The sequence below is a fragment of the Pristiophorus japonicus genome, chromosome 8 (assembly GCF_044704955.1).
Source record: "Pristiophorus japonicus isolate sPriJap1 chromosome 8, sPriJap1.hap1, whole genome shotgun sequence".
Lineage (NCBI taxonomy): Eukaryota > Metazoa > Chordata > Chondrichthyes > Pristiophoridae > Pristiophorus > Pristiophorus japonicus.
In genome coordinates, this window is record NC_091984.1 from 40,527,940 (window position 1) to 40,540,363 (window position 12,424).

General features: G+C 46.0%; 1 protein-coding gene across 7 annotated transcripts in view; it reads left to right on the forward strand.

Annotated features, from left to right (window-relative positions):
* ptprfa (protein tyrosine phosphatase receptor type Fa) overlaps positions 1 to 12,424 on the forward strand; it is a 589,458-nt gene that overhangs the window by 405,542 nt on the left and 171,492 nt on the right. For all 7 annotated transcript variants that reach the window (XM_070886687.1, XM_070886691.1, XM_070886688.1 and 4 more), the window contains exons 10-11: positions 569 to 713; positions 10,845 to 11,150. In XM_070886687.1, coding sequence (XP_070742788.1) covers positions 569 to 713; positions 10,845 to 11,150 — 451 coding nt within the window. The remainder of the gene's footprint in view (positions 1 to 568; positions 714 to 10,844; positions 11,151 to 12,424) is intronic.

Genomic DNA, 12,424 nt, shown 5'->3' on the forward strand with positions numbered 1-12,424 from the left:
AAGAATCTACTGTGTTAGAAGACGTATATTGTTGAAAAACTGCAAAATTCAGTAAGGGGAGGTCACGCTTAACTAGCCTGCAATGTCTTTGAAGATGATATTGGTGTGCTAGACAAGGCAAATACAATTGGTCTGCACATACATTTTGAAAAAAAACCTTTAACAATTTTCCACCTTGGTGATGAATAGCTCAGGGATGAAGCCATGAAATAGGCGGTTAAGTACTGCACTAGATAAATAACCGGTTTTAAAAGGAGGACAGCTATAAACAGTAACTTTTATTCCCATCAGATTTAGCATTTATTTTCTATTTTTTTTCGAAATAGGAAATTAAATTAGGTGCCGTGTAACTTATGTATCAGCAACTCAACCAACTACAGAAATTGTTGTACTAAAGCATTGTCCAAATACTCCTCATCTATCGCTTAGATTAAATATATGTCAGACTTTTTTTTAAATATTGAGTTGCACTTTGGCATGTGCAGCATAGAATTCAAAGAAAATCCCAGGTTGGAGCAATTGATCAATTAATGTTTTCAAAACTCTTTTTTCATTGCATTATTTACAGGAACAAGTGATGTTTGACCCTCGATCTTCATACACTGTAGAAGGCCTGAAACCAGACAAAATGTACTACTTCTATTTAGCAGCGCGCTCAGAACATGGTTTAGGAGCATACACACAAAAAGTTTCTGCAAAAACCATGCAATCCAGTAAGTGTTTAAATCTCTATCGTGATTTCTGCCAGTTGCAAGTCTGGGGAACACAGTGAATAGGAATAGTAGGCAACTGGGATTTGTCCGTACTGTGGAATGTGTTAATTTAACAGAGTACATTCTTAGGGCCCAAGTTTCCACACGATTCGCGCCTGATTTTTAGGAGCAACTGGTGGAGAACGGACTATTTTAGAAATCGCAATTCTCCACATTTTTTTTCCTGCAGTTCTAGTCAGGTAGAACAGTTCTAGTTTAGAACAGAATTTTTTCTTCAAAAGGGGGCGTGTCTGGCCACTGACGCCTGATTTCAAAGTTTCCACAGTGAAAATGTACTCCAAACTAAGTTAGAATGGAGCAAGTGAAGATTTTTGTAGAACTGAAAAAACCTGCTCTACACATTAAAAAAATCAGGCGCAGGTTACAAATTAGGCGTCCAGAACGAGGTGGTGGGGAGAGGGGGGAAGGGAACTCATTAAATTCGACAATAAATCCTTATTTATACTTCTACAAATATTATACAAATAAATCCAATCTGAATAAACATTTATAAGCCAAGAAAAGATTAAATAAACCCATCTTCCTACCTGTGTGAAAGTGCTTCAGTCAGGGAGAATTCTGCAGCCGTTCGTGCCGCTGAGCGGGAGGGGGAGAGAGAGAGAGAGAGAGGGAGGGAGAAGAGAGGGGGGGGAAGAGAGAGGGGGGGGGAACAGGAGCGGGTGTCGGGGCGGTGGGGGGGGGAGCGGGCCTCGGGTCGGGTCGGGGGGGAGCGGGCCTCGGGTCGGGTCGGGAGCGGGTCTCGGGTCGGAGCGGGGGGCGGGGGGGAGCGGGTCTCGGGTCGGGAGCGGGTCTCGGGTCGGGGGGGGTGGTGGTGGAGCGGGTGTCGGGGCGTGGGGGGGAGCGGGTGTCGGGTCTGGGCGGGGGGGGAGCGGGTGTCGGGTCGGGGAGCGGGTGTCGGGTCGGGTCTGGTCGGCGGGGGAGCGGGGGTCGGGTCTGGGCGGGGGGGGAGAGCGGGGGTCGGGTCGGGTGTGGTCGGCGGGGAGGGGGAGCGGGTGTCGGGTCTGGGCGGGGGGGGAGAGCGGGGGTCGGGTCGGGTGTGGTCGGCGGGGAGGGGGAGCGGGTGTCGGGTCTGGGCGGGGGGGGAGAGCGGGGGTCGGGTCGGGTGTGGTCGGCGGGGAGGGGGAGCGGGTGTCGGGTCTGGGCGGGGGGGGGTGGGGGGAGAGCGGGGGTCGGGAGCGGGTGTCGGGTCGGGGCGCGGGGGGGAGCGGGTGTCGGGTCGGGGCGTGGGGGGGAGCGGGTGTCGGGTCTGGGCGGGGGGGGAGCGGGGGTCGGGTCTGGGCGGGGGGGGAGCGGGTGTCGGGTCGGGTCTGGTCGGCGGGGGAGCGGGGGGGAGCGGGGGTCGGGTCGGGGCGCGGGGGGGAGCGGGTGTCGGGTCGGGGCGTGGGGGGGAGCGGGTGTCGGGTCTGGGCGGGGGGGGGGAGCGGGTGTCGGGTCGGGGAGCGGGTGTCGGGTCGGGGCGTGGGGGGGAGCGGGTGTCGGGTCTGGGCGGGGGGGGGAGCGGGGGTCGGGTCTGGGCGGGGGGGGGAGCGGGTGTCGGGTCGGGTCTGGTCGGCGGGGGAGCGGGGGGGAGCGGGGGTCGGGTCTGGGCGGGGGGGGAGAGCGGGGGTCGGGTCGGGTGTGGTCGGCGGGGAGGGGGAGCGGGTGTCGGGTCTGGGCGGGGGGGTGGGGGGAGAGCGGGGGTCGGGAGCGGGTGTCGGGTCGGGGCGCGGGGGGGAGCGGGTGTCGGGTCGGGGCGTGGGGGGGGGGAGCAGGAGCTGGCCGTGGGAGGAGCCTCATTAACGCAGCCCCAGCGAGGCCATTCAGCCAGGGCTAGGGGCTGCGTGCTTCGGGGCCCTCCCACACAGGTCGGCGCCTGGAGTTACTGCACTTGTGTGCCGACTGTAGCGCGCATGTGCAGAGGTCCCGGCACTGAAAACAGTGCCGGGACCTGGCTCCGCCCCCCCACAGCTCGTGCTGGCTGCGCCGAGTGCCACAGGACCTGTAAGTAGGTGCAGAATACCGAGGATTTTTTTAGGCGCCGTTTTAGGCGCGAAAAACGGGCGCCCAGCTCGGAGGGGCGCCCGTTTTTTTTCTTGTGGAAACTTGGGCCCTTAGTGTCTAAGGAACCCTCATTAATAGTTGTAGAAATATTCTATGTGTAGCAATTGTATCACAAAAAATAAACTGAATCTAAATGACAATTTAATTAAATATTCCATTTAAAAAATAGAAAAATAGCAGCTTGATAATCGTTACAATGCTGTAGTATAAAGAATGTACTTTAAAAATACAAATTTGAAACTGAAGATTCTTCAATATATGTACCATTCCAAGACAGCTATTTTCATAGCTTTTTAATGTATACAATCTTCAGTTTTTTAAGCCATTTAAGTTTGGCTTTCCAGATAGTGCAATATTGAGTTTTGTTGTCTTGCCAACATAGTTGTCATTATATAAGCACTAGGAATGAGTGTGGCAGGAGACGGAGAAACATATAATTTGTTGCAACACATTACTCGGATTTTCACATTGTGTATATATTTTATATAGCGTATTTTTTGTCTGGGTATTGCTGGTTTATCATTAATGATTGTGTAACTTTTGTGTAAAAGGGGATAAAGTGAAGGAGTTATCTCTTCATGTGAAATGGTTGCCTTGGCTGGGTCATTAGCATTAAGGAGCTAAGCTAACAATAATTTTCCTTAGTTCTGTGTTTGAAATTGGATGAACTTATTTTTTCTATTGGCAGAATTAACTTTGATCTGACTGTACTGTGATGCTAGTATGAAGTAATTTCCTTGACACACTTTTTCCAGTGTCAAAAATACACCAAACTGCTGCTTGTCTGGCGATGAGGTGCATTTTGGAGTTTGGTAAATGTTTTTATAATTTTGTTTGGTGGGAGAGGATTCAACAACAAGAAGGAACTTCATGGAATTTATGTTATATTTGATTGGTACAACTTGGGGTCTGCTTAATACAAAACAGTTTGAACCGGTATCTATCACATCTGCAAAGTGCTGTTGCAGTGTATGTTGACTTGAGTATGTAAAATGGTATAAACAAAGAGAGGAGCATAAATTTTTCTACTTAGTACCTTCTCTGGAGTGGAGGTATGCAGTCTAACATTGGCATCTGTTACTTGGAAATAGTTAAGTATGAAGGTTGCTTCATTTTGGATAACAATTGTGTCTCTTGTAATTCAGAGGTTACAAGTTTAGTTTCATTAGTTCCAATTCGTCAATTTTCTTCAATCCAATGAAGCAGTTAGTGGCCAAGGTTGAGATCACAAATCTGATTTTGTAACTTTTATGAAGAAGCCATTGTTTAATCTCTATGTATATGAATAAAAAGTCATCTAACCGGAAACAACTGGGACAGTGTCCTGTTGGGTGGTTAATGTCCCACACAGGAGTGCCATGTCAGCACATGGGTTTTCTTAAGAACTTGCTTACATATATGGCCTTTCTAGTATTCCACCTCTTCTATTATCAGTCACAATTAATTCTGTTACCAGTAGAATTTTTTGATGATGTAATTTATAATTTCATGGTTCAATCATATTAATAGTAGCCTATAGTTTGTAAAAGCTTTTTCAGAGAGTTTGGGTCCGGAGTTGCCCCACGTTGTGTTTGCAGTGCATAATTCGAATTAGCTGAAAGTTTTGCACCATGGCTGCAACTGCGGCCACCGGCGCGGAATTTGCCTCTTTAAAGAAAAAAATGTTGGGGGACGGTAACCGGGTGTTCTTGCGGTGCTCACGGCACACGTCGCTCAGTCACATCGCAACATCCCTCCCCTTTTCTTAAAGTGGAGGGCAGCTGCAATCTGAGCAGCAACTTCAGTGCCGCCCACTGGGCCACCAGGGAGGATGTCGCCTGGCACCCAAGAGTGGGTGCCAGGCTGCATGTTGGCCACCGGGCTGCCATTAGCAGCCGCCATTGTCAGGCCAACTGAAAAGTCGGTCAACAGAAAAAAAGATGGCGGCGGCCGTGCTACCCCCTCCCCTTTAAGGGCGGCCAGGGCAACACAGCCACCACAGACATCACCCCACGCTGACCTCGCGTCCCGCGGAGCAATTTCCACCGAAGGGCACAAAAGGGTCGGTGCGGGGTGATGGGTCGACAAGCACTCTGATGACGCCATGTGGAGTGGAGTGGGGCGCGGCACAAGCCATATTTCGCCGGCGGAGCCCATGGGGCAAATCCGCTTAGGTCAATGTGGCCGCCGCGCCTGCACGCTAACTCATTAGGGCACAGTTATTGCTGGTCGGTGGTGCTAACTGGCACTGCGCAAAGGGGCAATTTCGGCCCCTTTTTCTCCTGCACAAAGAAATTAGTATTGTTTGCCATTGTTCACTAGCTCCTTCTGCTTTCAACTTCTGGACCTGATGGCCTAGAAATTGGAGGCTTTAGTGCTGGCCATTAATGCCTGTTTTGCTGAAGAAAATGTCAGCCACCTCACTTCCGGCAGGTCCTGCGCCGGCCACCAGTTTTGGCAGGTCAGCAGCACTGCTGCCGCCTGTGCTGGTTGCAAGTATTTTAATTAACAGGAGCATGACGTCAATCGGCGTGCAACAGCACGCTCATCCATTTTGGAGCTCACCAAAGCATGCACGTGCGTGTAGCCATTGACAGCACGTAGAGGTGGGAGAAAGTGGCGGTGGGCTATAACCCATTCAGTAAACAGTTGCTGAGATAACTGGTAACTACATAATTGGAGTGAAAACTACTTCCAATGAAATGCATCAAATCTCCCCCCTGGTCAGTCAAACATTACAGGAGCTAAATAGTTTTAAAATAAACTATACTGTACTACAGTTGCAAGAATCTCAGGAAAAAAAATCTAAATTATATTTGATTAAATTTTATACATTGGGTTTTCTAGTTTAGGAACTGATAACAATAAAATGCAAAGTTTGGAAGTCTGTTTCAAAAGGCTAAACACCATATCCTCACCAAGAGTTCTTCAGAGGTCTGCTAAAAATGTAATTGAACTCTCCTGCACAATTTACACTGGGTAGTGCTGGGTCTGTGCCCCTTGACTCTGAGTCGCCTGCAAATCTTTCTCATCCTTCAGATGCCAGAAGATGAAGAAATTCAAAGCCATGTCCATCCTGCCAAAGCCTTTCAGAATTTTTGCCTCCCTATTGTGATAATCCCCAATAATTGTCCCTGCAACAAAAACAAAGATTTTTTGTCTAAGGTAGCATGATATGGATTCTCTCTTTGTCACTGTACATGTAGATTAAAAGCCAGATGTATTTGCAGAAGATTGTCCAGATTGTTTTGATACATAATCAAAACAAAATACAACCAGGATATAGCCAAGTGCCAGGAGAGAGAGGCTAAACATTTCTATTCAAATGCAAGCATCTTGTGGGTTTTATTTGTATACTAGTGCATCTCTTATGAAAGTAATCATAACTAGTTGGAGAAAACCGTGGGGGAAATTCAACTATCGGGGATCCGGCCAGCGGAGCGGGTGGTCTATTTTGTAGCCGGGCCTCAATAACATATATACAGTGAGCTGCAGCTTGCTGGCTCCAGGCCAGCACAATATCAGGCAGCCAGAGGCCAACCCAGCCTGCACAAAAGTAGGTCTGGAGGTGGGTGCGATTAGGACGGGTGGGCAGAGGACAGGTGAATTTGGGGCAGAAGCAACCCAGATTATTCATGTGGAGGTTCTCCTGGCCTCACAAAAATAATTTCAACATTTACCTTTTTGGGCCTCTTCCACTTGTGTGCCAACTTTTACTGACTGGCACATCCATGGCACACTCAGTAGTCCATTAAAATGTCACCGGGTACCTTTATATGTCAGAGCCTCATTTGCATAGATTCATGAAGCTGTTGTCTGATTCAGGCAGGCGCTTAGCCACTGAGCAGAAGGCCTCCAGAAAAAGGATCACCATCTCAGTATTAACTCCTCCACTGCCCCATTCTGCCGAGCAGTTAAAATACCCCCTCGTGTCTTTTAGCAGTGTTCGCAGTAACAGGCTGAGAGGTTAGAGTGCCACCTCTGCACAGACATTGCCATTACAGTAATGCTCTTTGATTTGACAGCATTACCAACTCTAGGATTTTAATACCTCCCCTGGTGCTGTACACAGTAAGTCAGATAATGTGGTCTCTCTCTTGTGTGTCTGCTAGCTTTATGTTGCTGTTTCTTTATCTCTCCTCCTGTTCTGCCGCTCCCTTTTTCTTTCACATCTCTCCCCTTAGCTCTTTTGCTTCTCTATTTTGTTTTTCTTTCCTTTTGAGTGGTAGGTGGCATGGGGTGGTCTGATAGGGAAAGAAACTACCTTGCTCCGAATGTGATCCCTACTCCATCACCTTCCCGATGCCCCATTCACAACCTCAACCCCATCCCTACCCCTTGCCTTGACTCCTATCCAATTCCCCCAATCTCACTTCTCCTCACAAAGGCAGGTGGCAAGAGGCCTCCTATGGTCCCTTCATATCTGTTTCATCAACAAAGACTTGTGTAATTTAATATTATTTTTATTTGGGTTGAACCCTTATTTTAAACATTGGGAATTCCAGGAGGAAAATTGAATCACTACATTTTAGAAACATAGAAACATAGAACATAGGTGCAGGAGTAGGCCATTCGGCCCTTCGAAACTGCACCGCCATTCAATGAGTTCATGGCTGAACATGCAACTTCAGTACCCCATTCCTGCTTTCTCGCCATACCCCTTGATCCCCCTAGTAGTAAGGACTACATATAACTCCTTTTTGAATATATTTAGTGAATTGGCCTCAACAACTTTCTGTGGTAGAGAATTCCATAGGTTCACCACTCTCTGGGTGAAGAAGTTTCTCCTCATCTCGGTCCTAAATGGCTTACCCCTTATCCTTAGACTGTGACCCCTGGTTCTGGACTTCCCCAACATCGGGAACATTCTTCCTGCATCTAACCTGTCTAAACCCGTCAGAATTTTAAACGTTTCTATGAGATCCCCCCTCATTCTTCTGAACTCCAGTGAATACAAGCCCAGTTGATCCAGTCTTTCTTGATATGTCAGTCCCGCCATCCCGGGAATCAGTCTGGTGAACCTTTGCTGCACTCCCTCAATAGCAAGAATGTCCTTCCTCAAGTTAGGAGACCAAAACTGTACATAATACTCCAGGTGTGGCCTCACCAAGGCCCTGTACAACTGTAGTATCATCTCCCTGCCCCTGTACTCAAATCCCCTCGCTATGAAGGCCAACATGCCATTTACTTTCTTAACTGCCTGCTGTACCTGCATGCCAACCTTCAATGACTGATGTACCATGACACCCAGGTCTCGTTGCACCTCCCCTTTTCCTAATCTGTCACCATTCAGATAATAGTCTGTCTCTCTATTTTTACCACCAAAGTGGATAACCTCACATTTATCCACATTATACTTCATCTGCCATACATTTGCCCACTCACCTAACCTATCCAAGTCACTCTGCAGCCTCATAGCATCCTCCTCGCAGCTCACACTGCCACCCAACTTAGTGTCATCCACAAATTTGGAGATACTACATTTAATCCCCTCGTCTTAATCATTAATGTACAATGTAAACAGCTGGGGCCCCAGCACAGAACCTTGCGGTACCCCACTAGTCACTGCCTGCCATTCTGAAAAGTACCCATTTACTCCTACTCTTTGCTTTCTGTCTGCCAACCAGTTCTTAATCCACGTCAACACACTACCCCCAATCCCATGTGCTTTAACTTTGCACATTAATCTCTTGTGTGGGACCTTGTCGAAAGCCTTCTGAAAGTCCAAATACACCACATCAACTGGTTCTCCCTTGTCCACTCTACTGGAAACAACCTCAAAAAATTCCAGAAGATTTGTCAAGCATGATTTCCCTTTCACAAATCCATGCTGACTTGGACCTATCATGTCACCTCTTTCCAAATGCGCTGCTATGACATCCTTAATCCATCATTTTACCCACTACCGATGTCAGGCTGACCGGTCTATAATTCCCTGTTTTCTCTCTCCCTCCTTTTTTAAAAAGTGGGGTTACATTGGCGACCCTCCATTCCATAGGAACTGATCCAGAGTCTATGGAATGTTGGAAAATGACTGTCAATGTATCCGCTATTTCCAAGGCCACCTCCTTAAGTACTCTGGGATGCAGTCCATCAGGCCCTGGGGATTTATCGGCCTTCAATCCCATCAATTTCCCCAAAACAATTTCCCGACTAATAAGGATTTCCCTCAGTTCCTCCTCCTTACTAGACCCTCTGACCCCTTTTATATCCGGTAGGTTGTTTGTGTCCTCCTTCGTGAATACCGAACCAAAGTACTTGTTCAATTGGTCTGCCATTTCTTTGTTCCCCATTTTGATCTCGTCTGTGTCCCTACACGTTTCTTGCAAGTCCAATTTATTTTACTTTTGGTTCCACCCAACTATTGATATTATTAAGATGAGGAGGAATTTTTTCTCCGAGGGTCGTGAATCTTTGGAATTCTTTATCCCAGAGAGCTGTGGAGGCTAAGTCATTGACTATATTCAAGGCAGAGATGGACAGATTTTTGAACTATAGGGGAGGCAAGGGTTATGGCGAACAGGTAGGAAAGTGGAGTTGAGGACGAGATCAGATCAGCCATGATCTTATTGAATGGCGGAGCAGACTCGAGGGGCCAAATGGCCTATGCCTGCTCCTATTTCTTATGTTCTTATTAGACATCCTGTGATCTCCAAGACAAGTTCCACGTCACATCCATTGCTGAAGGTGTCTTCAAATACTCCTTTTCTTTTTCATGACTCTTAACTGCCTATAAAGCCCAAATCTGTTCAAGACTTGGATACTGCTCATGTATTTAGGGAAATTCACTGTAGGTGTTCTGGAACAGAAAACCTTGTTGATTTCTCCCTCCCTCGCCGACGGGCACTGAAGTCTCTTGTTGCACTCCTACTGTTAGCTCAGTAACCCAGCACACACTGGGAATCAAAACAAAGTTTTCTGGACTGTATAAATCGGCTTATATGCTGATTTTACCCACTGAGCTGCTGAAGGAGCTTACAGCCGTTCTTCTCTTTCTATCAAAGCACAGAAGGAGGTCATTCGGCCCATCGAGCCTATGCCGGCTCTCTGTAAGAGCACTTCATCCAGTCCAAGTCCCTGTATTTTCCCCGTAGCCTTGCATTTTATCTTCCTTCAGGTACTTATCCAATTCCCACTTGAACGCCACAGTTGAATCTGCCTCCACCACCCTTTAAGGCAGTGAATTCCAGATCCTAACCACTCGCTGCGTAAAAACGTTTTTCCTCATGTTGGTTCTTTTGCCAATCACCTTAATCAGTATTCCATTATCTATTTATCATTGCTTCTTTAAACTTTTTTGCTTCATCCTCTTAACCATCAAATATATCCTGCACACTCTTCCTGCCTGTGTTGTATCCTTGCTATGTTGAAATCAAAAGTGCCATGCTGGCTCTTAACTTAATCTATTATTTTCCGCAAAAAAAATTAACTTCTTGCCTCCCTCAGTTTTTCATTCTTCCTACAGTCAAGGCTATTCCATGCCAAGTTTGCATCATCTAAGCACTATTTCTTCACTTATCTTGTTTTCTCTCTCCAAAATTTGTGCCATCCTACTAAAGGCCTTGGAGGCTAAATTGCCCTTGGGGCGCACAATTTAAATTAAGTGAAGATTTAGCGCCCAGTGAGATGGGCTGCTAAATCTTTCTAAATTGGGCACTTAGAAAGAGAAAACGTTGTGGGGCGGTATCAGAGGCAGGAATAGAACACAAAATTTCCATAATAAATGCATTGAATCATGCTACTTTAGTTGTAAATAAAGCTCAGAATAATTAATGTTGCCTTCTGTACAATTTAAGGTAGGTACTTTGCATGAATGTTCAGCGTTTATTTTTTCTATTCTTTACTCTACCATAATATTATTTTACTGTATTTATGCATGACTGAATGTTGTTAGCAGTTAGCAAGTTTAAACATTTTTAAAAGTTTGAATTGTGTTTTAATGTTAATTTTGTTGTCAGCATGCATTTTTTTGTTCTAGTATGTATTTTCTGGTTAGTTTTTTGCCACCTTATTTCATTCATTACCCTTCATCCCCCTTCATTTATTCACTAGCCCCCTCCGCCCCACCTCAAGATGTCCATGGATTCTCCATCAGCTCTACCAGCATTCGGGTAAGTTGGCGTCCACCGCCAGCAAACAGACGTAATGGCATCATTACCAAATACTCCATTATATATCAGGCAGTGGATAGTGAGGACAACGTGAAACACATTTTGGACAACATTGGGTCAGATGCAACCAGCTCGCTAGTTGAGGGTCTGGAGAAGTGGACGGAATATCGGGTGTGGGTAAGAGCTCACACCAACGTTGGGCCAGGACCGAAGAGCACACCTGTGAATGTTCGCACGGATGAGGATGGTAGGTCATTTGAAAATAAAGTTAAATGTGCTTTAACATTGTGGTACCCCTTTCACCAACTTTTCAAAGACTAAAGGTTTTACCAAACAATTCAAGGACAAGGTTGAAATTCAGATGGAAACCTGCTATAATTTCTGTAATCATGCGTTTAAATGTAAAAGATAATTGTATTAAAGCGTACAGACAAAATTTGTTGGTACCTGTAATAAATGAATTTAGTGTATAATGCTCTGATTGCAGCCTGTTCTGGAAAAGTAAGATCATTCTCCCACCTTTTCCATGCAACAAAACACACAAGAGTATTCGCTGTCCACACTAAATGCTTCATTTGAGTTGTCTCCATGCAAATTATATTCAAAACTATTCTGTGTAACAAGTAACCAGCCTTTTAGCAAAGGGGTACCGCAGTTCCTTACATAGAAATTGCAGCAATTATGTCTTTAATTGTTTAAGAAATATGTGTCCATGCTATTTTATGAATATATATATTTAATGAATCTCATCCCACAAAAATGAGAAACACAATTTTGTCAGTGGTATCATGTACGAATCAAATATTCCATCATCTGTTATCAATTTATTTACAAATAAAAGTGATGCGGTCGATGGATTGAACCAAAGATCTTTGCCCCCAACTTGTGTCCTTGGTGTCTGATCTATCGTGAACATGAAACAAAACCTAGTGTTGTTTAATAACTCCTGAGAATTGTGGTACCGAGAACTCTTGAATATTTGTTTACCTCTGTACCTGCTTTATCTTGCTTCTGATGGAATATAGGGAAAAGACTACATACTGACTCAGTTTGGTTCTGAAAACTAATACCTCTCAATCATCCACCTTCTCCAATGTCTATCCAATTCTCCCTTAAACTTTTCTACACTGACTGCCTCCTTGGCCAGTCTATTTCACAGGATCATCACCTTCTATGTCAAGTAGCTAAATCTTTCTACATCATTCTTTTCTTCAGCTTGCGAACATGTCCCCTGGTTCTAGAGTTTGTGTTGATCTCCTAAATTATCTTGAATACCTGAATAATGGCACCTCTTAGATTTCTCTTCTTCAGAGTCAACAATCCCAGGCTCTTCAACCTCCTAAGATTGGTATCAATCTTAGTGATGAAGAAGTCCAGGAGCTCCTCGCACTTGTAGTTGGAGATGAGGGTGGAAGGGTCAGGGAAAAGCGGTTTTAGGAGATGGTTGGGAGTGGAGAAAAGAAGCCAAGGTCATCTTTACATTCCAGAATGATTCTGGAGTAATGAGCAGTTTTGTCGTCC